At 38.6% G+C, this 25,749-nt stretch overlaps 3 protein-coding genes across 6 annotated transcripts in view; 1 reads left to right on the forward strand and 2 right to left on the reverse strand.

Moving 5' to 3' along the window:
• The window catches only part of LOC124157995 (vicilin-like seed storage protein At2g18540), a 34,321-nt gene extending 27,289 nt beyond the window's left edge, over positions 1-7,032 (reverse strand). For both annotated transcript variants that reach the window (XM_046533133.1, XM_046533132.1), the window contains exon 1: positions 6,939-7,032. The gene's annotated coding sequence lies outside the window, so the exon portion shown is untranslated. The remainder of the gene's footprint in view (positions 1-6,938) is intronic.
• Positions 7,033-17,385: 10,353 nt separating this feature from the next.
• LOC124157998 overlaps positions 17,386-25,749 on the reverse strand; it is a 49,237-nt gene continuing 40,873 nt past the window's right edge. For all 3 annotated transcript variants that reach the window (XR_006864673.1, XM_046533136.1, XM_046533135.1), the window contains exon 6: positions 17,386-19,150. The gene's annotated coding sequence lies outside the window, so the exon portion shown is untranslated. The remainder of the gene's footprint in view (positions 19,151-25,749) is intronic.
• Positions 21,856-24,182, forward strand: LOC124158238 (putative nuclease HARBI1). The gene is made up of 4 exons (XM_046533427.1): positions 21,856-22,290; positions 22,395-22,670; positions 22,767-23,067; positions 24,172-24,182. Exons 1-4 carry the CDS (start codon positions 22,012-22,014, stop codon positions 24,180-24,182), a joined length of 867 nt encoding a protein of 288 aa, XP_046389383.1. The 5' UTR covers positions 21,856-22,011.

Raw genomic sequence — 25,749 nt, forward strand, 5'->3', positions numbered from 1 at the left:
TATTTCTCAATTGTGAATAATGGGTGAGGTAATTTTCTCCATATCCGACATTTTGGAGTTCAATTAAGACTTCAAGAGGCTCTTCGTTGAGGGCTATGAGGTGGAATGCTGTAATCACACATTAGAAGTTGTCATGGTTGAAGCACTGGAGTATTTGGTTCTTATAATGGTCTTTTACATACAATTAAGCGTTATTAATTTCATGTCACACGAGATACACGCTTTTCGGAAGAAAATTGGCGCTTCTTTTTCCGTTTTCTTGTACTTACATTTTTTGTCGAAATTACTAACCATCTATTCCAATAGATCATTATTAAAATCACCAAACAATATTATAGGCATCTCTTCACATAAGCCATCCGTCCTCAATAAGCTAATATCTTTTTTTTAACGTTGACAATTGTGATCCAACCTGTATCACTTCTCACTCAGAAACCCTCATAGTCTAAATGGTTATAACAACCTCCATGTGTCGTGTTTTTCCTGTTCTGATTTCCATTCCCTATGCCAGACTGTTTTGCTATTAATGTTAGAATAAAAATTATATGCACCCCGTCATACTATTCCAAGAATCAAAAATCATCGCCAGAGAAAATAAATATATCCCTCGGCTGATGAGGGAGGCGATAGAAATAGCGAATTAAGGAAGGAACGGAGGAGGACGGCTATCCTTTTGAAGCCCGTATGACACTTTCCAATTTATTGGCCAATAAATCGGCGCGCAATATTGTTTAAAATATTGGGCGTTATGTACCGTATGACACGTATCGATATCTATACCAATATTACCCAAAATAGTGTACTAATGTCCCGCTAGAGAACGCCACTGTATTTCGATGATTTTACGTGTAACTGACCTCTTAGATAAACTCGGATGGGAATCTCTGTCGGACCGTAGATTGAAAAATATACTACACCTTTTAGATAAATTCAAAAGCAGTGTCTTTTCTGACGATGTTACCCATATCTTACGGACGCCAACATACTACGGAAGATCAGATCATATAAATAAAATAAGAGAGATAGATTGTAGAACAGACAGATTCAGAATGTCCTTTTTTCCACAATCGATAAGAGATTATAACGGCAGCGATAGAACTCATAAATAGATTGCATGACTTGTGGTGTAGCCAACTAACCTATGTAAAACTTAATGCATGTTTCTTAATTTTATTATTATTTCTAACAGCATATAAGTACCTAGTATAATTTGTTAGTATGCGTGACGTTTTTTGTACTGTGTGGTGTGCATGTTGGAGTCCAATTGCATGCTGCATGCTGGTGATTGATCACCAACTGCCAAACACCCTAGAGGTGGTTCGCAGGGTATCATGCAGATGTAGATGTACGTTTGAATAAGCATTCGCGTGATTTGTACGCTTCTATCAATAGTGAAACAACTTCTTTCGTCCACATTTCAGAAACTTCGAGCGAATTTTCGAAACAAATCCAATGTTTTACAGCCAAACCTGATGTTTTGCGAAGAGCTTCTTGTTTTGGCCACTAGGAGTCAACATAACTGACTTCTGATTGGAGATTGGCCGCGAGAAAATAGAACCTGTTCAAAAATTACAAATTGGACAATAAATTGTGTCCAATATTTTGAAAAGGATATTGGACAAGAAATTAGCGTGTGTCAGTTGGACCACATTCCAATATCCAATGAATTGGCCAATAAATTGGGAAGTGTCATACTGGCTTTAGCTTTATCTTACAAACGGCTCTTCCAACGATGGAATTCAAACCGAGGAAATCACGACTAGCCTCTTATGTAAATAATAGAAGCTCTGCAGATTATTTGGACCCGAAGACGGGAGCTGGAATGTTCCCGAAATTGTCGTCCAACAAAAATGAATCGACGCGGAATCAACACGGAAACCGATCGTCAATTTAATCACCGCAAAAAGCCTCCATGACAACAAAGCGAGTTTATAAAAGCGTTATAAAAAAAGAGGGCGATGGACGGAAAAAATAGTTTTTCTCAAGCCCTGATACCATTCCTACTGATACTTACGTCGAATGACTTCCTGAATCTGAATACGACATCCGTTTTCCTCCATCACCCACCATTTTCGTGGGGTGCCCCCCCCCCCCCCTCTTATTTTTATCACTTTGCGATAACGTAGAGGGATGCAAAGGATTATTTTAGCATTTTATATTTCTTCTTTGGTTTTAGAGAGGAGAAAAGTCCTAAAACATGAACATTTATGGTTTAGAAGGTAAATGAGGAGGTATCATCCACCGTAAATTCTTAAAATAAAAGAGCAAGAAACAAAATGACCAACTTTTCCTTTGTATAATGAAATCAGATAGCACACCTAAATTTAATAACAACTTAATTAAAGCTAAGAAGTCTTCAGAAACACATATAGAGGACTTTTAACTAAAACATAGCCAGTCCACATAATCAATCATAAACATTCAGAGAAATTCAATAAAAATAAGCGCTCGATCCAATATATATATATATATATGGTAGAGCACCTGGCCGGCAACCAGGAGGTTCTGGGTTCGAGTCCCAGTCAGGCCGCATTTTTACCCTCTGATTTCTGGCTTTTTTCCACCTACCACAGCGCCGTTGTCCTCGTCCTTTTTCTATTCCAATATATATATATATATATAGGTACACTTAGAATTGGTTATTTAGCTCTATTCATTTTTTCCTTTAAGCTCATTCAAAAACATCACATTCAGTATATAAGTGCAAGTACGTTATGAGTCCGCACTGATATTTAAGTCTCGACCCTTATTCCTGAAGTCGTATTCGTATTTATTTTAAAATTTATCCAGTGAGAATTCCTACTACCTCTCAGGTTATTTTTAAGGGGAAGAGTAGAATGTTGTTCGCTAAAACTAAAAAAATTCTAAAACCGGCCCTGATCCTAACTTTACTATGATATAGGTTACTATATAAAGGTTACTATGATATTGCACACGTTTTTTTACGACACTTGATCCTATAAGCATAAAAAACAAAACTTCATCTAAGAATCCTGAGAATAGGGTGGTTTCCTATTATTTTTTTATTGCCTATATCGAAAGATTATTACTCCTGGAGTACGTATTTCACGCTTTTAGATTTTTAAATTACGATATCTATTTTTAGCGATTAAATGAAAAGTGAAAATTTTCAAACGCGCGAAAACGCGATGGCTAAGTATGAATGCTGGGAAAACTCCGTGTGACGTCGTTCTGGTTCCCGCTGCCGCTGTGTGAGGCCCCCTTGGTGCGAGGCTTTGAGTGCTGATACGACGCAGGATGCTAGCAGGTAGCAGAGTACCCTGCTAGCTGGTAGCGCTTGGCTTAAATAAGGATTATTAATACCTTATCAAACGAAGAAAACTTTCCGACCTTAGGTAGTTTAAATGAGTGATTATTAAGACATGTTTCCTCAGCTCTGTGCCTCATGCATACATTGGTAATCTCAGACGATGTAAAACTCCTATCTACTCGTATAGAAACTAGGTCCCTGTGACGTCACGTGGAGTGGAATCGCATGGGCGCCAATCTAGCCTTTTTCAAATGAGGATAAAATATATATTTCGTATAAACCGGTATTTCTAAAACAAAATAATTTGTATATTATGAATACACTAATGGTGCGTAACGAATCGCAATCAATGCCTTTCGTTTTCTTTGATGAAGGAAACTACCCTATTCGCTAAAAATTTACCGAAACATGAAAAACTCGAAAACTTGGCTCGGAACTAAAACGGAGGTTCGCTTGAAAAAAATTAAATGTGCGTCCGAAATGGAACGCTACTGACTGAGACCCTCTGCACCATTTTCACACATATTCAAAGGTCCACAAATGACGACATTTCGAGTCTATGTATGTAGTCTTCAACTTCAACGATATGGAATCCATTTCATGGGAAATATGAATCATCCGCGGAGAGGCTCCAACAGAAATTATTAAGGCTTGCTTCAAATAAGTTTTCTACTTCAAGAAAGAAAGGAGAATATGACGTTGTAATGAATTACTCAAACCTGAATAGTCTTCGATGTAGAAGAAAACAATTTGGTGTTATATTTCTATACTATGTTTTGAACAATTACATAAAGTGTTCAACTTTATTATCATTTCTCTCTTTAAAAATGCCTTTGGTGAATACCAGACTGAGTAATTAGTTTCATGTTCCTTATCTACCAAATAATTACTCCCTCTACATCGACTGCTTTACCTTTTTTTGTAATGTAATATTTAAGTATATTCTTATTTAAAATTTGTCTAATTTCAATTGCTACGATTGCCATGATATTTCTATTTTGAATTTTTCGTTTATACCCTTGATGTAAGTATCTTTTTTCTTTTTGCTTTAAATACTTGTGGTCAATGTACAACGATATAAAGGGTTTTCTATTAACCCGTTAAATAAATATATTATTATTAAACTTGCTCTTTAGTATATTTTCACTTCGTCGGCACTCAGTCCTTTGTGAAGCCAATTATTCCTACTCTAATTCTGAGAATTCGCAAACGATCCGATGAAGGAATCATCAAACTCAATAAAAATACGTTGAAGTATAATGGTGATTACTGCAAAGTATTTTCATGAGAAATTCTTAAAACTCGTCGTGAAATGAGTAAAAAAAACACAAAATGGAACATTACGAAGGTCACTATTATATCCGCAAAAACGGTAGAACGCTTAACTTTAAGCATTTGAACGGTCGTCTTCCTCATCCTGTCACGGGCAAAATATTCAATTGGTGCATTTAATGGCATTTTGTACAGAGAGAACAACACCTTCGCATAATGAAGAGCTTTTTAGAATTAAATTTTACCCATTCCTTGATTTTTTAAATGGCCGAAAGGTAGATTTCAATTTCCCACGTGTAGAAGAGTAAATAAATATCGAAATTGACTATGTTTTATTTAAAAAATATTTCCTATCTTTTCATGTAAGGAAATGTTTCTTTTTGTTCCTCTTACTTAAAATATACTACTAAAGCGAAAATCGCCCCGCGGAAATGCACGCGCTATCAAAATGGCGATTTTCGTCATGGTGGGTTATTTTAAGGAATGGACTAATATCAACATTTCCTTATAAGAAAAGATTGGAATTTTTTTTTTTTCATAAAAAAACGTAACCTCGATATTCATTTAATCTTCTACACTTCTGAAATTGAAATCTACCTCTCGGCCATTTTAAAAATCAAGGAACGGGTAAAATGTAATTCTAAAAAGCTCTATATTATGCGAATGTGTTGTTCTCTGTGTACAAAATACAAATAAATGCACCAATTGAATATTTTGCCCGTGACAGGATGAGGAAGACGACCGTTTATCCGTTTTCATTGTTTTTCGCGTGTTCTTCTCCACTCTTTCGACCGTAGAAGCTAAACTATTACGTTTAAGCAATGTTTAATGATCCATTGTTGTAGTCGAATAAACAATGAGTAAAACGATACATGATACGACCCTTTGGAGCTTCGGCAGAATTTCGTACAAATGCTTAAAGTTCACCCGTTCTACCGTTTTTGCGGCGACTGTAGTCTTAAGCCTGAATCACACGATCTTTTTTTTTTCGTCGCGAAAGTGATCACTATCGCGATCACTTTTCCCGTCGCGAAAAGCGATCGCTCTAGTGATCATTTTTCTGAATCACACGGTCACTCCCGCCGTCGCTTTTCGCATCATTTCCGATATCACAGCTCGTTGTCATAGGACCCGCATCACGAAAATATACAGTGTGTTTATTTATCTATGTCGTTCCCACGATTGTCAAACGTTGCGCTGCAATCGCTCCATAGGGGAATGCGTTCCAATTGGCTGATATGGGGTTTTAGTGACGGTTTTAGCGACGGAAAAAGCGACCGGACGAGTGATGAAAAATAGCGATGGGAATCCTCATCGCGATCGCGAAAAACAATTGCCGGCGACGATCATTTCGCCTAGTGATCGCGATAGTGATCACAAAGAGGGACGAAAAAAAATGATCGTGTGATTCAGGCTTTACAGATATGGGACCCATCGCCATGCACCCAGAGGGCTGCAAGCGAAGACAGCCTGTGACCATAGCAATATTCAACTCACTCTAAAATATATCACAATTTTTTCGACTTGCCGGCGCTCGACAATTAATATTTAGGCAAACGGTAATCAAACTCGTAAAAGGTACAAGAAAGTGTGAAGGAGATTCAATGAAATATGTTTTCATCTTCGCCCTATCACTAATTCGCGAAAAAAAATAAAACTGCTCCATTTGGAATACCTACTGCGAAGATTGTTCACCCCTTTCGCCACACATTCAGAGGTCCACAGACGAAGCCATTGCCGGCGTGAATTAGCAATCCTCAACATGATTCCACTTACTCTATCACACATATCACACTTGTTTCGCACTGTCGGCACTTGCCAATCAACCCCCACATCAGAATCACTCCGCTTTTCACCGAGACAATGAGCAAACTCGAAAAAGGTACACATGAGTGTAAAAGGAGCTTCACTGAAATACGCTTTCACGAGAAACTAAAACTTTTCTTCGTTAAAAATCTAAAACTGGGCTCCATTTGAAAAGCGAAGACACTCCACACCACTCTCGCACATTCAGAGGTTAACAAACGAAGACACTGCCAGTCCATTTAAAGCCATCCTCAGCATTTTGAATGATGCGACTTATCCTATCCTACGATTGATATCACACTTGTTTCGAGCTGACGGTACTCAGTCCCTTGTGCAGCCAATTAACCCTAATGTAATTCTCGGAATCCATACACTTATCATAGAAACATTCACCAAAATCATCAAGTAGAAATGAGATTCACTGCAACATATCTGGAACTCTAAAAAAAATCCTCGCTAAAACCTTGTAAAGTGCACAGGCATTGGAATACAGCGGAATTTTAAGTCTCCATTATCACTATGAAGTAAGGCTGTCGCTAAGATATCCAAAGCACAACAGCAATCCTCAATATTAAATGATTCAACTCACCCTGTGATGTGTAAGACGGCTTTCCTCGCTAGGCAAACCTACCGACGAGATGCGAGACTACGTTCCTACTCCGACGCCCTCTTCCCAGCCAATGATTAACGCGGAGCTGCGTGGCCGCGAGTCGGCACGCCTGCCTTTATCTCGAGGACGACCGAATCTTTTTTCTTCTGATCCGATCGTTCACGAAAGTGAGCCGACTCCGTACGCGCGAGGATTAAAACGAGGAAGGGGTATGCCACAGTCCTCGACGCAACCACCTTTGAACCGATCCAAGAGGCAGAAAAAAACATAGTCCGCCCAGGGAAAACACTCGACACACGTTTAACTATGTGTAATATTTCCAATCCTGACGCCACACACCTAGCACGATTAGCCTCGGTATAATTTCCATGGGAATTAAAGAATCTAGCTAGCGTAGTGGTCTGCGTAGTGTCCCGGAAACTCAAAGGTGCGTGGTTCGATTCCCGGTCCAGGGGAATTATTTCTCATGGCAATTCTCGTACACATTAACTAATGCCAACGCGCAATTAACATACGTAAACAATTGAGTGGGTACCTAATAGTCCAGGAGTACAAGTGATTTTTTTCTAAACAGAGTTAGGTACAGAAGTTAGGTAAAGAAAAGAAACGTAATCAACCATGTAATTAGTAGTGCGTTTGATTTTCCGCTCGGTGTCAGCACAGAACAGAGACTCACTCGCATCACTCTCCCAAAAAGTTTTTGTATATTTATTCTACCAATTTCCATACCTAAGTCTGTTAAAAAAGAACATTACTTGTTCCCTTCGCTTCTCACCCCCTTAATTCACATTCACAACGTTCCGCTCAGTAGGTACTTAAGTAAACAAATTAGCTACTACTGTAGCTATTTATTTCCTAACCTCATTTCGAGTGAAATAAATATGCTACTTAGCAGAAATATTTTATTCGTGGACCGAAATTGCTGAAGAAAGCGGCGCGATCCGTTGATAAAAGCCAGGGGCAGTCCTCGGTGACTGGGGGGCCTCCATTGATGCTCATGATGAAGCCCTCCTAACCGGAGGACATTCGGAGGTCCTCCTCCGGAAAATTTTTAGGAAATCGCATGACCAAGAAATAAATTTTGACTCTACTCTAGCTATTACAAGCTAGATAAAAGTTAATATAAAATATCAATTTCGTTAGAAAAAATACTAATAAAAGTGATAATTTCACAGGTTATAAAATTAATCATGTATTATGGCTCTATTATCCATTTAGTGAATTTGTTCCTTGAAACTGCACCGAAATCTAAAAAAAAACCTTTCCGAATAATCATTTCAAAAAAGCATAATGTTCTCTTTTATCTTCTGACAACTTTATTTTATTAATGGGCATTTCTATGAAAATGTCAACTTTTTCTCGCTAATTAAAATTTAAGTTGGAAATATTTTATCTTTATAAATCTACAGCTAATTCTGACGAATATTTCTCGGGTTCTCAGCCAGGTTAATGCTTTTATATAAGCCGACGTTTCGGGAGACGACTTGTCTCCCATTCTCAAGGCCGTGTTTCTCCCGAAACGTCGGCTTATGTAAAAGCATTAACCTGGCTGAGAACCCGAGAAATATTCGTCAGAAGTATTCACCAGGAGAAATTAAAATCGTTTATTCAACAGCTAATTGATTGAATTTTATGAAATCGATATTTGAAATATTATTCACAGTCTTACTAAAAGTTTTTAAACTGTACTTCGATTCACAGTTTTGAAGATGTTTGAAATTATTACACTTAGGAGGTTGACCTAACAGTAATTCCGTCATTTGTTAATTTTGGGCATATTTAGAAGGTATTTCGATAGTTAACTTGGTTTCTGTGAATGAAAATCACCTTCACAAATGTTTTTTGGTCATGCACAGATAAAAGTTTTACAATTTTTTTGTATTTTACAATTCAATCGAAATATCCTATTGCATAGTTTTCTCTAAAGGTAATTCCGTCACAAATGGAATTGCCCTAATACTCATATTGGTATCGTCTTTTTATGCTTAGTATGTCATAAACAAATCAACTAAAGAAATCTCAGAATTTTGTAATTGTAAAAAAAAACTTTGGTTCATGTAATACGATTCTTTTTTATTACGCCTTTCATATTCGCTTCAATATATACGCGAGCGTTGTGGGGGCCCCATAAGCTCGGGGCCCTCGGCGATTGTAGACCTGCCGCCAGACCGCCCCTGATGACAGCTACGAACGAGCAAAGAGCCTTACAAAGCTTCTGCACGGATCAGGTCTTAAGACTGATGACAGAAGAGATACGCTTAGATTTTTGGACACTTGAAACAATGCAATCGGACGACTATCAGAGTGGCACAAAGGCCATCCTCATCGATAAGAACAAGATTTCCACGAACATTTCACAGTCTGTCCAAGTCAAAGCCCCTGGAATCACAAACTTTCTTCAAAGATTGGCCCGAAGTCCCGCGCTTCGAAAAGAAAAAAAATAGAAGATTCAATCGAAAACTGTGTAGATTCCTGCGAGTTGTCATCGCAGCGCGAATAAGGAGATAACAGGGAAAGATGCGGAACAGCTGTTTCTCGCGAGACCGACTCCTCGCGAGGCGGTTCATCACGGGAACGGTTCCTGATGGGAATCCGTTCAATTCTTAGGAAAGAACTCTTTTCCCGAGAATCGGGACCGCGAGCGTCGTGTCGAGCGAGCGTCAGACGAGCTTATACGAGCGGCTCCCGGAAAAAAAGTGCCGTTTTCTGATATAGTGCGTTCCAGAGGCGATTTCGAAGGAACGGGCGCCAATTCTAGGAACGGAGGCATCATTGCGGGAGTGAGACTGTTATCGTTAGATCCCGAGGCCACATCCGAGGGGAGAAAATTCCACCAGTGAGACATTAGTGTCGTCGTAAATTTCTCGGCTGCCTAAGCTTATGTATCCCGTTCAACAATCCGTAATCGCCAGGGCGACGGAAGATACTTTTGGGCAAGGCAAATTTCGCTTGGGCGTAGCTCTCTCGATAAGTACGGTAATGTACGACTTTTTAAATCTAACATTCTGATTGCCGTTAATAATAATAATAATTGATTATTCCGTTGAGGACTTTCAGAGATTGGAATGTGTCAATACAAAAACAAAGTACGAGGGTTTCCCACAAGTTAACGCACCATATTTTTTATTAATAATTTATATACGAGCGTGCTGCGCCCGCTCCCAGCGGGCTTCCCCCGCTCTTTTCAATGCAGGTCCACAGAGGGATAGGCGCGTTTCTAATTTTAAAATGTAGAAAAAAAGGCAGGGTCTTACGTACAAATTTAATTGGAATAACCATATAGAAATTGACGTCAAAGGACCTCTTTAAACACAACATTGGAAGTAATTACTCTATCCTCTGAAAACGCACATGATGACTCATACTTACGTACCAACAGGAGACTTGAATGTGGAATCAGCCGAATTTTGATAAAAGTTATTTTTAGAATGCGAGATATCGTTGTAAATGAACAAATGTATCAGTTTGTGCGCCGTTAACGTCAGGAATATTTACCGGTTTTTGTTTTTTTTTTAACTTATTTTAGGAAACAATAGCAATATTTAGGAAGTAAGATATGCCGTCGCGTGTTCTCTGATAAATTCTGTGCATTTTGGTACCTCATTTGTAGAGTTTGGTTGCGTATAAGTTGAAAAAAAGGTATCTATACAGTAGAAATAATATAGAAGATTGCACATTATGAGAATTACACACACGAAAGAATGATATTTCATTAACGCACTCTATTTTTCCACGTTATCTCCGTCCTGTTCCATGGCCTTCCTCCAATGCGAAACACGGGCGTGTATGTGCCCTGTTTGTAGCAATCCTTGTTCTGGTCACGGAGCCATTTCTTCACTAACAATAAGTGAATCACGCCCTCGTCGTCCTCAAAATGTCTTCCACGATTGGCATCCTGTAATGGCCCAAACAAGCGGAAGTAAAAGTGAGCCAAGTCAGGTGTTGAATGTTCCATATAGTTATTCTTTTGTTTTCTATGTTACTTGAATGGTTGTTTATTTAGTTGTCATGTTTTTGGGGTACCATTGTTGTTGTTGTACAAAATGGTGTGGTAAAATAAATGGTGATATAAAAAGATCGGATGTCGAGAGTGCAAAAAGGAACATTTCCTAACATCAGGGCTGTAGTAGGGGCGGATCCAGGATTTTTTTCTAGGGTTGGGGGGGCACAAGGGTCCGGCAGATCTTCTCACGATTGAGACCAAAAACAAAATGCAACAATGACTCATTTCCTCTTTATTTTGACATGAAAGTTATTAATATTAAACTAAATTATTGATGCTCCGTAATACACTGAATAAAACGAAAGTAATGATAACCGTGTTCAAAATCTTGTCTATTTTTTATGCGTCTGGTGGGGAGCACGTGCCCCCTCCTCCCGAAATCCGCCGATGGGATCTAGGGTGGATGGAGTCAGGGGCGCAGCCAGGAATGGAGGCTGGGGGGGGTTTAGGTGCAACTAATACCGGGGTGTGTGGAGGTTTGGAATACCCACCAGGATAAGCGGTAGGTGCGAGATTAATAAACTGCAGAATTTTAAGATAAACGGTGTAAAATGGTGAGCTTTACGGCTTTCTGAGGGATATTTAATTAATTCTTACACTTTTCTATTATTAATATCAATCCAATTAATTAAAATGGGTAAAACTTAAATATTTCTCTGAGCTCTGGGGGGGGTTTAACCCCCAAAACCCCCACCCTCGCTGCACCACTGTATGGAGTAACTCCGTCTAACCCCGTTTTGCCATGTGTTCATAAGTCCTCTAACTTGCGTAGGGCCGAGGGTTATCGTGTTGAATCAAAACATCTCCTCCGTTGGTACGGCTCCGAAGTCGCTGGGAGCGCATCTTGAGGTCTGTTAATATGTTGACATATGATTCTGAATTTATGGCTCCGCCTCTTAGCATCAGTTGCGTGACAATGGCAACATCAGCTCGCTGCAACACGTCACGTGTGACAGCTGTGGATGGTCTTCCTGGCCGCTGCAAAATCTTGGAGGACAGCCTTTAGGTGTCCCCGTCCTCTGAGCCCAGCGAGGGAGGGGGGTTTTGGGGGATAAACCCCCCCCCCCCAAGAGCTCAGAGAAATTTTTAATTTAAATCATTTTACTTAGGGTAGTTTCCTTCAACAAAGAAAACGAAAGGCATTGTTTGCGATTCGTTACCCACCATTAGTGTATTTATAATGTACAAATTATTTGGTTTTAGAAATACCGGTTTAGACGAATGGCAAGGGTCAATTTTATCCTCATTTGAAAAAGGCCAGTTTGGCGCCCATGCAATGCCACTCCACGTGACGCCACAGGGACCTAGTTTCTATACGAGTAGATAGGAGTTTTGCATCGTCTGAGATTACTAATGCATGCATGAGGCAAAGAGCTCAGGGAAACATGTCTTAATAATCACCTATTAAAACTGGCTAAGGTCGGAAAGTTTTCTTCGTTTGATAAGGTATTAATAATCCTTATTTAAGCCAACCGCTACCAGTTAGCAAGGTACTCTGCTAGCATCCTGCGTCGTATCAGCGCTCACAATCAGAGCCTCGCCCCAAGGTCACCTCACTTGCGGCAGAGGGAAGCAGAACGACGTCACGCGGAGTTTTTCCCGGCATTCATAATTAGCCGTCGCGTTTCCGCGCGCTTGAAAATTTTCACTTTTCATTTAATCGCGAAAAATAGATATCGTCATTTAAAAATCTAAATCGTGAAATACGTACTCCAGGAGTAATAATCTTTCAATTTAGGCAATAAAAAAATAATAGGAAACCACCCTATTGGATCGGTATTACTTATAGCATATTGTTAGGATTAATCATATATCCCTCAGAAAGCCTAAAACTCACCATTTTGAACCATTATTCTTAGAAAATTTTCGAAGGACGGCCCCTGCAGATCTCGATTACCCTGGCGGGTATGCAATACCCCCACACCCGTAAGTATTAATTGCGCCTAACCCCCCCCCCCCCCCTAGCCTTAATTCTTAGCTCCGCCCCTGAGCCCAGCAACTATATAACTGTACTCCTGTTGACAGCAGATGCTTCATAGACTTTGCACAATCGTTAGTGAATATTCTCCACATTCTCTCTCTCTCTCTCTGCAGTGGCACAGCGAGGGGGGAGTTTTGGGGGAGAAAACCCCCTCAGAGCTCAAAAAATTTTTTATGTTTCATCCGTTTCACTTAATTGGATTAATATTACTTACAGAATAGTGTAAATATTAATAAAAACATTCCTCCGAAAGCCGTAAAACTCACCATTTTGAACCATTTATCTTGAAAAATTTCTGAAGGAGTGCCCCCGTACCTCCCCTTTACCCTGGTGGGTATTCCACACCCTCAGACCCTAAAGTATCAGTTGTGCCTAAAACCCCCCCTAGCCTTAATTCCTAGCTGCGCCCCTGTCTCTCTGAAGTGAGAAATTCAATCCTGGCAAGCTGCTTGTAACATATATCAAAGTTGCAAAGATAAAGAAAGTTTAAATTTAACTTTCTTTAAACTTTTCATGTGACTTGATTATTTTTCATAACGATAAAAGTGAAGGTAGCTCAAGATATCTTGTGCGCCCCCCTCTTGAGTTTTTTCTGAATCCCCTACTGAGTCATAGTTCACAGATTCTAATTGTAATACAGAAGGCATTTTCAAACGGTCCTACAGCTAAACTATCAGTCGGCAAAGGCAAATATTTTGCATGCGCACACATGAAACTTCAGATAATGCATGCGTAACGTTTCGGATTCGCACCGTAGTTGTCGGCTGAGAAAACGATTGTGGTGCACCATTTCCTGGGCAACCCTTGTACATATTGAAAAAAAAAACACAAATAACTAAAAGTACATGTTAAAAAGATGAAATGTATGTTGTCTTTATTTTATTGAATGAGAAATTAGTTCTCATTATAATTAAAGTATTCTGCAGTACTATATAGCATGCTTGTTCGAGTAGGAAAGCCTTGTCAAGTTTCTTGAACTTAATAATTGTAGCAGCCTCTTTTAATTCACAGAGTAGGTGATTATAAATCTTTGCGCGAGCAGTGTGTCCCATTTTTTTGTGAGACTTGAATTGAATTTTTTTTCAGGTCTACATTATCCTTCACACGAGTCGCATATTGAACAATTAGTAACAACGGATGACTTTCAAAAGAATTCGTAAATCATGCGTCGAATCACCGATGAAAGAGCCTAGTTTTACACTGTCTAGTCTGGTTATGTATGAGTAAAATTATATTGCACGTTATTCACATGTTTTGCCTTTTGTTGCTATCCTATGAGACAGTTAAACGTCAGTTAAAGATTAAGCTCGAACATGAGCTAAAAAGTTTAGTAGAGAGCTAGTTATCAATGGCAGCAAAATGGCAATACATATATCCAAAAAAATAATTTAAAATACCTAGTTGGCTCCACCTCCTACATGGAATTAGTTGCATTCTATCAGGGTAAATAAGAAGCTGTGTAGAAAGTATATAGCAGTTTCTTTTAGCTTATTGAGCAAATAATAGATGCATTAAAATATTCAGTCGCGGTCCAACCTTGTTAAGTTATTTACTTCAATTAGGTAATAGGGGTAAGAGGATAGAAAATTAGCAATGGTTCTAGGGTGCTCGTAACAAAAGGCACCAAGGGACTATGGGTTTACATCGCATCCAGTCGAGTTCATACAGTGTTCTTTGTGTCTTGTCAGCAATTACGTACTCCTTGAATAATTACATGCATATTAAGGGCGTTAGTTGTCACCCGTGCTGTTTCATAATTAGCAGAAAATAAAGTGAACAAGGACTTGGAGAAATTCGATGTGGAGATTAATGTGGTTGGATTTGGGGCGGTGCCAGAAGATGCTTGCGGATTTTTCAGGATAGCGGAATTATCTTCCAATTGCACAAATGTCTTATTTCATTGTGCATTCTTCTCGATTAAAAAGTCAACGGTGGGTGCCGGTATTAATCTGATACAAATGATGCATTTATTATTTTATTTGATCCCTTTAACTTCATGAACCCAAGTTTGATTGGATCAAACCCCACGATGGCTTCAGTACTCTGCTAGTTGCGTGACAGGCGTGCAGCTAGGAATTTAGGCTGGGGGGGGGGGGGGGGGGAGGGGAGTTTAGGCGCAACTAATACTGGGGGGTATAGGAGGAATGGAATACCTGCAAGGGTAAGCAGGAGGTGCGGGGCCCTCCCCCAGAAAATTTTTAAGAAAAATGGTTCAAAATGGTGAGTTTTACGGCTTTCAGAGGAATATTTTATTAATCCGTACACTATTCTATTAGTAATATTTATCCAATTCAGTAAAATGGATTAAAATTAAAAGTTTCTCTGAGCTCTGGGGGAGCCATTTTACAGAATTGGTTTATCCCCCAAAACGCTGTGCCTCGCAGTGCCACTGCCACATGCGGACACCCCTGATGATTCGGTGGGAAGAATGATTGATAAGAGGGGAAGGGGATAGACAAATATGGGTTCATCGCCAGTGAGGAGTGTAAGGTCATCTTCCTAACTAAGGAAACAAATGCTGCGGAATAGGGGACTAATAACAATAATAATTTCGTTTATTTTCGTGAGCACTGAGGCCCATGACATAATAAACTTATTACATTTTCAGCATTGGTACATAAGTAAAAGAAAAGAAATAAATATAATGCATTTTTTATTTATTTTTTTCGTACAAATGCATCCTGTGCAGATCGCCAATAGCATTAAAACAATTCAGAAAAACAATATTTTCAACAAAAGAAAAAAATCACGCTTTGATATAACAGACTATGTAATTACAAGAATACAAGGCGATAATTCATTATGGCAATACATAGTGTCAAACGAACAATATTTTTATTTCAAAAAGAAACCAAAAAATTAGGATAACACTGTGATATAGCACAATTCTAAACTCAGTTAACCATTTATTCACATGTGTATCAATAAAAATAACAGTAATAATTAGACTAAACATGAATATAAACAAGAGGAATTCGACTTGAAGTTAATGAGGCATTTTTTAGAAACCCATATGTGCTATGTGTAAGTTTATTGAGGCTTGTAATGATTCTTATTTGGCCTGGGAGAGAGTTCCACATTCGTGAGGCGGTTACTATGAACGATTTATTCACATGAGACGTGCTATGTTTTGGGATATGGAGATCAATGGTATGTTTTCGGGTGGGTATATTGTGTACTTCAGTTTTTCTTACAAATTTCTCTTACAACCGTAACCGGTCGTGAATGACAGAGGAATAGATATTATGTTCAATACAAATCTACTCTAACTGGCAGAAAACCTGAAATAGTTTCAACATTTTGTATTGATTCTTTTATTTTTTAATTTCTCAATCGCATATTGTGTTCTGATAGTGAAATTAACTTCACACATTTTTCTGCTGATCTCGTGTGATATTTCTTTAATTTAGACCAGGCATTGAAACCCTCTTTGCCACTGTTTCAGGGAATTTATCTTGTAAGAAATTACTGAGCTGTATTTCTATGTCTTCTCTCTCACAAAAGTTTTGAATTTTGAAAGTATCTATACAATCATTTTTCTGTCTTATCTAACTTTTTTTTTTTTTGATATTCCCAAAAAAATTATGTTTGACAGTGTAACACTCCTTCATGGCTATTTTAGTCATATCTCATGGTGTTTGAAAATCATTAAGTCCAACCATTTCACAAAACTTTCTTGTATTTTTGTAAGGTTTTTGTCTCCTTTAATTAATGTCTGAAACAATTGAAATGAAGTTAATTAATTTTATGTTTCTTTCTATTCTTTTTTATGCAGGCGTTCATGAAGAACTACATTCAAGAAATATTTTACGCAGCACTGACATATTTGCTAATTTATGTTATTCTTATAAAAGACTGTACTAGTTCCCAATAAATATTATTGTTACCTTTTAACATTTGCTATATTTTATTTGCATCTACCTAAGGCAGGGGCGCAGCTAGGAATTACGGCTGGGGGAGGAGGTTTAGGTACCACTAATACCGAGGTGTGTGGGGGTATGGAATACCCACCAGGATAAGCGGTAGGTGCGAGATTAATAAATTGCGGAATTTTTATATAAATGGTTCAAAATTGTGAGTTTTACAGCTTTCTGGGGGATATTTTATTAATCCTAACACTATTCTATTAGGTAGTAATATCAATCCAATGAAGTAAAATGGATTAAACTTAAAAATTTCTCTGAGTTCTGGGGGGGGGGGGGGGGTTTCATCCCCCAAAACCCCCCCTCGCTGCACCACTGACCTAAGGTAACCCCACCAGAGGCGGATACAGAAAACGCTCAAGGGGGGGGGGGGCACAAACGATATTTTGAGCTACCTATACTTTTATCGTATTGAAAAATAATCAAGTTACATGCAAAATTTAAATTTAAGATAGTTTTATTGAAACTGATTATACACATATACAAGACAATATTATGTGTAACTTTTTTTAGTCATAAGATGGCATATGCCAAACCTACTGTCTACTGCCCAAAAGCCTTGGTGGGTCTTCCCTCCAAATGACAAACAAATGGAACTACCCTATCAGATGCGGAAGAGGGGACTTTGCCCGCATAAAGGCATCTATTAATTCTCAGAATCGGTTATTTGGTGCGTACCAGTTCCCTATGGGGAGTTAAGGTAGGTTTACATCTATTTTACTATGACTGTGAAAGGCCAAAAATAGCAAACTTAAAAAGAGAATGGAATCGAAAGAGAGCGTGGTTGTAGTGATTTGAATTAGGCGGCGATTGCCGAGAAGCAGACGTTAATATCATTTGAACATGCTGTAGGCAAAACTCTTTCCCAGCAATGAAGTTTTGCGTGGAGTGGAAACTCCACGCTCTATAGGCACTCAAAACGTTGTTGAATCTGAACGAAAGATGGGCATTAAAACATGCGCATTTTGGCCATTTGGGAGTCTAGTTGCAGCCAGCTCACAAGCTCTCTTAACCACCACTGATTACACCGTGAAAAAGCATTCATCACATTCTACGAATTCAGTGTGTATTTAGTTCTGTCACACTAAAATACATACCACATATCAATGGCAGTCATCACAAGTCAAATCAACGGTAATTATGGTGAAGAGTTCTTTTTTTTGCCCAACTGTGCGGCCCTTCGTCAGAATCAAAAGATGATTCACCACCTTTCATCAGCGCAGTCCAGCCGAATTCGGCAGATTTGAATCTTCCATCAATTCCCATTCATTTTTAACGATTAGAGAGGAAAACATAGATTCAATTCATTCAGTTTCATGCCCTTGAATCATTCATTTTGAACGATTAATTCATGAACGACACAGCTCTAGCAGACATCTCTACTAAAAGAAGACTCTTTTATCTATTGAGGATACAAGTGTGTCACACACATCACGATACATGATGACCAAATATGGAGACATGCGTTGAAGAAAGAGTGGAGGGGGAGAACACCATGTATGTATCAATTTGACAACAAGGAGTAGATGGGGGGCACAGGTCACAGAGGCATTTGTCAGACAACGTAGACAACAACTATGGCAAACCATTAGTTTTCAAAAATAATTATAATCTTTATTTGCCATGTTGAATCGGATACATCAAAAAAATATAATCCGTACATGGCATGTCAAAAAAAGAAATGCAGATTCACATAGCATGGCTGAGAAAAATGTTATCTACATACCTAGTAGGAATAATTAATCCAATACAAACAGTAATATTTTTCATAAAATTGTACATTAATAAAATATTTGCAATATCAGCTCAACAGGTAAATATTATAATCAGTATCAAAACACAGACAAATTCACATGAGTGATAAAAACTATACATTTAATATAAACTCTTTAAGTCTCTGGAGGTAGTCTCTCATAAACTTGGATAGAAAGTAATAAATTTTCCAGTAAACAGGTTAATATTATAATCAGTATCAAAACACAGACAAATTCACATGAGTGATAAAAACATATATATAAACTTATATATACAAAACATATATATAACATTTAATATAAACTCTTTAAGTCTCTGGAGAGTAGTCTCTCATAAACTTGGATAGAAAAGTAAATACTCCTGAGTAAAAACCCTTTAAGTTTAGCCTTGATGAGGCTGGCACTTTGTATTTTTTTGGTTAAATTCAATGGGCAATTTATTATTAACTCTAATTCCCATTTCCTGCTGTCCAAATTTCAACCTTTCCATTCTTCGAAAAAAACAGCAAAGGTTACTTCTCCCTCTTGAGCTGTAAACATGAAGATCAGAATTAGTGGAGACCTTAATTTTTTTCCACATTTAAAATGAGTTGTAACATGCACTTTCAAGGACTGGAAAATGGGAATATTGTCAGAAGGCTGCAAAGAAGCCATATCTTTTTATAGGCCTCACTTGAGGAACATTTTTCTGTTAAAGAAATTTTACGCAAAGATAATCAAGAGGCTGAAAGACTCACTGTAAATCCAAAGGTTATACGAAGATATAAAAACATAAACATCAGACACCGTTTTATCCATGATAAAGTTGTGAATGGTGATATTCCTGTTAAGCATACTTCAACAAACTGATAGCAGGCATCTTAACAAAGGACTATATGGACCTAAATTTATCAACTTTGTGATTACTTACAGCAACAAATTAGGTAGGAGTGCTTTTATAATATTTTCATTATTATTATCATCATTATTTTATTGTGATTTGCTGTATTTCCATTCATTTCTTTCGGTTTTGCTTGCTTTCTGTTCTTATGTTTTATGTAAATATATTTTTTGATAATGCTCCTGCTGAATATTAAAAATGGCAGTGTATTATTAAAATGAAGTGCTATTGAATAGGTGTTCAACAATCATTTATCTTATTGCCAGCCTTTGATTAATCTTACTGTTGCCATCACAAAGTTTTGCCGTTCACCACTTAAAGAATGGGAGTGATAATGGCAATTTTACGATTGGATTAAAATATTTCATTGTACTTATTATTTTGTGTTGATACATTTATTATTCAATTTTTGTACCTGTGTGAAGCTAAAAACTGGTGAAAAAAAAATCCAGATTAATACATCCATTCCAATCGCCCGGTTCGACCAAATGAATTGTGATATAGCAGACGATGAAGGAAGTGCTCTGAGTCCACTGTGGGTAGGGACAAAGCTTCTGTAACCCTTGCCGCAGGCCATGAAGCTCTCTCATTATCATTTTTTTACTGTGCTGTCTGCAACCTAAGTACAGTGCACTCCGATTATCCTAATGGGCTAATTGATGATGGGGAGAGACGATTCGAATAATTGGGAAACACGGATAGCCCAAACTTTCACTTTAATGTCTTGCAATGTTCATAACTTACCTAAAACAAACAATGTATTATTATTTATGCAGCTATTCTGTTATTTTAGAGTTCTTCCTGGACTCATTGAGAGCTTTCTTCGCCACTTCGCAATCTTTTAAGCAGCGATAACAAACATGGTTGTACTTGCATTAATAATGCTCTATATAAGGCCTGGTTTCGAAAATAACACATCCGTGGCTGTGTGATAACAGATACAGAAAAGTGGTTTGCACGAATGCTTCAAATAACCACTGCTCGACATCGGAAACTAGATTGTCAGGCACCACGTAACGCAGTCGCGTCTCGCACAAGTTGCCCGGGTTGCAACTGCTGCGGTACGTGTATCCGTGATCACGGAGCGTGGTCGCACACTGAGAGGCTTGGAAAATGGGAATACGACGCTTCCGTGAATGCAGCTAGCTCGCGATTGCTTCCGTTTTACGAAGGGGATTCTAACGGAAATAAAAAGCCCAGTGTATCCTAGCATTAATGCAGTAATTCTGATGATTTTGAGTCCGATTTTATTTTTTTATAAAGATCGTGGAAAATATTGAGCGAGAGTGAAAATCATGCACGGATATAATCCGCAACACGGATGTACCGCAGCAGCCGGATAATCTTGAGTCTGCTGTAAATAATAGCTCACACGAGTGATCTGTGGGGTTGTCATCCACACCATTTGCAACTCATACTTGGCCAACCACCATTCGCAAGCAACTAAAGGCAGGAGGAATCAACAGCTCCACCTATGAGAAAGAAAAAAAGCCGGGATAAGGGAGTCCACTATGCAAGGAAAATGAGTCCTGACATCAGAGGTACAATCAGTGAGGTGCTGATGGGCCATCGTGAGTTACAATGATTTGCCCTCAATTTTGCCTACCTATGCATCCGGGATCTTTTCTTGGAAGAGACTACGTCTGGAGAACACACGTAGGAATCCTTGCTACCACATGTCACTTTTATTTCCAATTTCGAACGACTTTGGTCATAAACTCTGAGCTATCCTACTTTGCTGTTATTGCTGTTGACATAAGGTCAGAAGTGTTGTGCTGGCAGTTGTGTTTTTTTTGCTAGCAGTGCCGGGAATTTATTTTTGATTCTTGTATGTTTCTTCTAACGCTCTTTTTTTTCCCCCGTACTAATATGGTGGTCGTCAGTTGACATTGTGTGATGTACATGGTGAAGTCCCAAATTATTTCGTTGATCATTCAATTTCTCACCCTTATTACTCCACTGCTTACCTGAATGGCTAACAATTGCCATTTCTACTCAATCAGTGAGACTAAGGGCCGTATTAATAGTCGACCCCCAGGGGTCCCCTAGCTCTAGGTATCCCCTTATGGTCCCCCACACACGAATCTGGTATTAATAGTCGTCCCCTAGGCTGTAGGGGCCCCCTTGCAGTCCCTTACGCTGGGAGCGGAGGGAGCCTTACCTTGCGACATGTGCACGAAGCGGAGAAAACTCGAACTACTGAAATTGCAAACAGGAAGCTTTGGTTGCTATGGTGTTTTGTTGACTTCGTGTTCTGGCTTGTTCCAATACGTTAGTTGCTGTTGTGCTCTCGTTAAAAAGTTATTCATTTATACGTTTATTCACCTCCATACCAATTCATACCATACCATTTATTCACCCTGTCACATTGCTCATTCGCCCATTTACAATTCGTTTCGTTTTCACTCATTTTCATTAATTTCACCTTATCCCTTTCATCTCAACCTTTTCCTGTGCATCACTTCGGTGAATTTACGTTCACATTCCCCATTTGGGATATCTTTAACAACGATGGACAACTTGGAGGCCTTTGTTCGTCGTTTGGAGAGATTGGCGAACCAACATCCTAGATTGGAGAAGCGTTACGTCCGTGATGCGCAAAATCCTTTCGATTTTTTTAGGGATAGGGAGTTCCTGCAGCGGTACCGGTTTCCTAAGGAAGCCGTGAGAGGGCCCCTGCTTGAAATGGTGCGACCTCATTTCGTTCGGAATTCTGAACGAGGGCTCCCGATACCACCTGTAATGAAATTATTAACAGCGTTGAGATTTTACGCCACGAGCAGCTATCAAGTAAGTAAGACTTACTTCCTTCAAGTCATTCCTAACGCCAGGGCTACATAATGATAAATATACTAGCTCTGACTATTAAACTATCTTTTGCGTTATTTATTGAGGTCGTTTGCGGAGATCTGCACGGTATCAGTCAGCCCAGTGTGTCGCTGATCGTGAAAGATGTATCAAGAATCTTCGCTCGACGACTTCCCGAGTACGTTAAGGTACCCAGTACTGCAGAGGAAGTCGCGCAAAATGCGCTTCAATTCTACGAAGTAGCTGGTTTCCCGGGAGTCCTTGGTGCCATTGATGGAACCCATATAATGATTAAAAACCCTGGTGGGGCCCACGCTGAGGTTTACCGTAACAGGAAAGGATATTTTTCCATAAACGTTCAGGTATGTTCATGAAATCTGTTGCATGTAATAACAGCATTGTCTGTCTTCATGTTGTGGTATGGTGGCCTTAAGTAATTTCCTTCTTTTGATTTTCAGGTTATCGTGAACTCCAAACTAGTAATTATGGATTTAGTGGTTCGGAGACCGGGTTCGTGCCATGACGCTCGAGTTTTCGATAACTCGAGCATTAGAGCTAGGTTGGAAGGTGGCCAAGTATCGGGAATCCTTATTGGGGATTCCGGCTATCCATGCCGTGAGTATCTCTTTACTCCAATACTGAGACCAGGTAGCAGAGCTGAAGAGAGATACAACAGGAGCCATATAAAGACCAGAAATGCGGTAGAAAGAGCCATAGGAGTATGGAAGCGGCGATTTCCCTGCCTCAAAAGAGGATTAGGTAATTCATTACCAAATATGACCGCCATAGTTTGTGCAGTTGGAGTTCTCCATAATCTAGCAATTAAATTGAAGTTACCAGAGCCAGATGAGGTCGAAGAAAGGGAAGAAGAAGTAGGGTATGACATGCCACCTGCACCAAATGTTAATGGTGCTAATGCACGTCTAATTTTTATTGATAGGCATTTTAATCGATAATTAGTGTTTGGAACGATTGGCAATTTTTCACTAATTTATTTTTATTACCCATTCTTCTGCTATTACCATCTCGTATTAGTAAATGTAAACCAACTTAGCAGTTAGATAAAATTTAATTTGTGGAAAGTTAGAAATCGTTTTCATTGGAAGAAATTCCATCTAATCATGTCTGAGGCCACTCTCCTTGTTAGATGGGTTTATTTTGGCAATGCACCCTTATTTTATTCGGGTATGAACGTTTTGTGTATTTTATCTAATCTTTGTGTGCATGGTGCACTATAAGTTTTGATCTCTCCATTATTTTCTCAAGATCCTGTTTAAATCAACTGTGATTTAATATTTTTAAGAGGTAGTTGCGATCATATACATACCTATTGCAGGTCAAAGCCCATGTTATTTAATTGAAAGTTCTGTCAGGAAAGGGTTTGCTATCATCAAAATCATCATAAGTACATGGGTGTATACAGGAAGGCCTCGTTTAAGTGAATTCACAACAGAGATAAATGTACATTAGTCTTGAGTGAGCTTCCGATGTATTTCCCAAAAAAAACTTTTGTAGTGTCATAGATACATGCCTAGGATTGTTTTTTCTTGATATTCATATTTTTAGTACAATGTCAGCCTTTTCATTCATGTTTTTGATGATGGATTAGCTAATATTCGTTGTCAACTTGATATGCTCCATGAAGAAATATGTATTTTGTAATTGATTACTAGTCCTCCTTAACATTTTGGGGGATATCTTACTTAAAAGGCAGATGTCAATATGCATTCAGCATTTGAGTTGCTATAAAATATACCTCTTTCTCTGTACAATACTGTGCAAACAGGAGATGATTCATTTGATATAGCAGGAAATGCATGAAGAATCTTCTAACTCACATTCTCAACGCATTACGTGCCGCAGGCACGTTGTAGCTGTCCCGGTGAACCATGTTTACCCTAACCAGCCAGTTGTCAGTTGATTTTATATTGTGTGCAAGTGTTTTAAGTATGGGGGTAGCATTGTGTTTGTGTAAACAGATACTTAAAAAATAATTGAATTGAACTTACTAAGAAGAATTTTAAGGGCCCCTCAAATTTTTATTCATATTTAGTTGATTTACAAGAGATGCATCCATGCTACAAAAATTCAATGGTACCGGGGTAAAATTTTCTTCACACATTTCTCTTGAAATGATCAACTTATTAGCAGTTTTCTGATGTAAGTTTCCACGGACTCACATTCGCAGTTGGATAGATTTCTGGGATCCGTCCCAGTTGTCATTTTGATGGTGACGTTTCACCAACTGCTGCAGGCATCCTAAGGCCAGGCTGAAATGGAGAGTACTTCTGGTTGTCCGATGTTTATACGGTGGCGCCGGACTGAGAGAGCGCGTGCCCATCCCTGATTGGTCCCCATACGGGGCAGGGGGGTCTTTATACAGCATACTAGTTGTAATATTTGATTTTGGGAATGTAATTCCTTAAACCTTTAAAACACAATGGTTTTCATTCTGCACCATTACCTCCCCAGTCTCAGTAATCGGTGTTTGTGCCACAGCAAATTTGTATCTTAGAGATTTTGGTCACCTCTGCTAATTAGGTGCCTATCACTATTCAACTTTTGTAGTCTATAATGTTTTTTGGTGAATAATTGGCGTCGAAGCCTAAGTATTACCCTTCATTTTAATGTCTCTCAGTTGGTAGCTTGTTATTACAGGCGATCTTAATTGCAATCTATTAGCAGAAGGGAAAGAGCAAAAGCAACTATGGCACATTTTAAATGCCTTTAATCTTACTCCACTCGTCAACACCCCTACTAGAATCACTAATAACTGTAAGACGTTACTTGATAATGTTTTCACAGACTACAATGAAATCAATGTAAATACAAAAGTTTTTGACCCAGCTTTATCTGATCATATGGCAATTATTTCTACTTTCAGAATTCCAAAAATGCCACAGCCATCAAATCCCTGTCGCTATGCTAGACATTTTACTGACTCCAACATTCATTATTTTCAACTACTATTAAATAATCAGAATTGGGCAAAACTCAATCCGTCAGAAAATGTTAACAACAACTTCAATGAATTTAATAATATTTTCAACTCTTGCTTTAACATTGCCTTTCCATTACAACGTGTAAAACCCAGGAGTACTTGTAATAAAATTAAACCGTGGCTAACACTTGATATTAAAAATATGTCTACCATAATAAGACAGATGTCAATTCAGGTCAAATCCTCAAAGGATACTATGCTACGTGAGCAATTCTGTGCCTTAAAAAACAATACAGAATTTCGATCAAGAAAGCAAAAAGACAGTATAATGATGAATATATTTACATAGCAGCAAACTATTCTAGAGCGGCTTGGGAAATCATTAAATGTAATACTGGTTCTAACGTTGACATCCTGCCCTCTCTAATGCATGATATTTCCGGAAATTTACTTACTGATTTCTCTGATGTATCTAATGCATTTAATCACTCATTTTTGAA

The sequence above is a fragment of the Ischnura elegans genome, chromosome 4, assembly GCF_921293095.1.
Source record: "Ischnura elegans chromosome 4, ioIscEleg1.1, whole genome shotgun sequence".
In the NCBI taxonomy this organism is placed as follows: domain Eukaryota; kingdom Metazoa; phylum Arthropoda; class Insecta; order Odonata; family Coenagrionidae; genus Ischnura; species Ischnura elegans.

Bases quoted from the DNA above. Each gene is read 5' to 3' on its own strand.
- LOC124158238 (XM_046533427.1), top strand. From the start codon at position 22,012: ATGGACAACTTGGAGGCCTTTGTTCGTCGTTTGGAGAGATTGGCGAAC. The intron at 22,291-22,394 runs GTAAGTAAGACT...TTATTTATTGAG, and splicing joins ACGCCACGAGCAGCTATCAA to GTCGTTTGCGGAGATCTGCA. The intron at 22,671-22,766 runs GTATGTTCATGA...TTTGATTTTCAG, and splicing joins ATTTTTCCATAAACGTTCAG to GTTATCGTGAACTCCAAACT.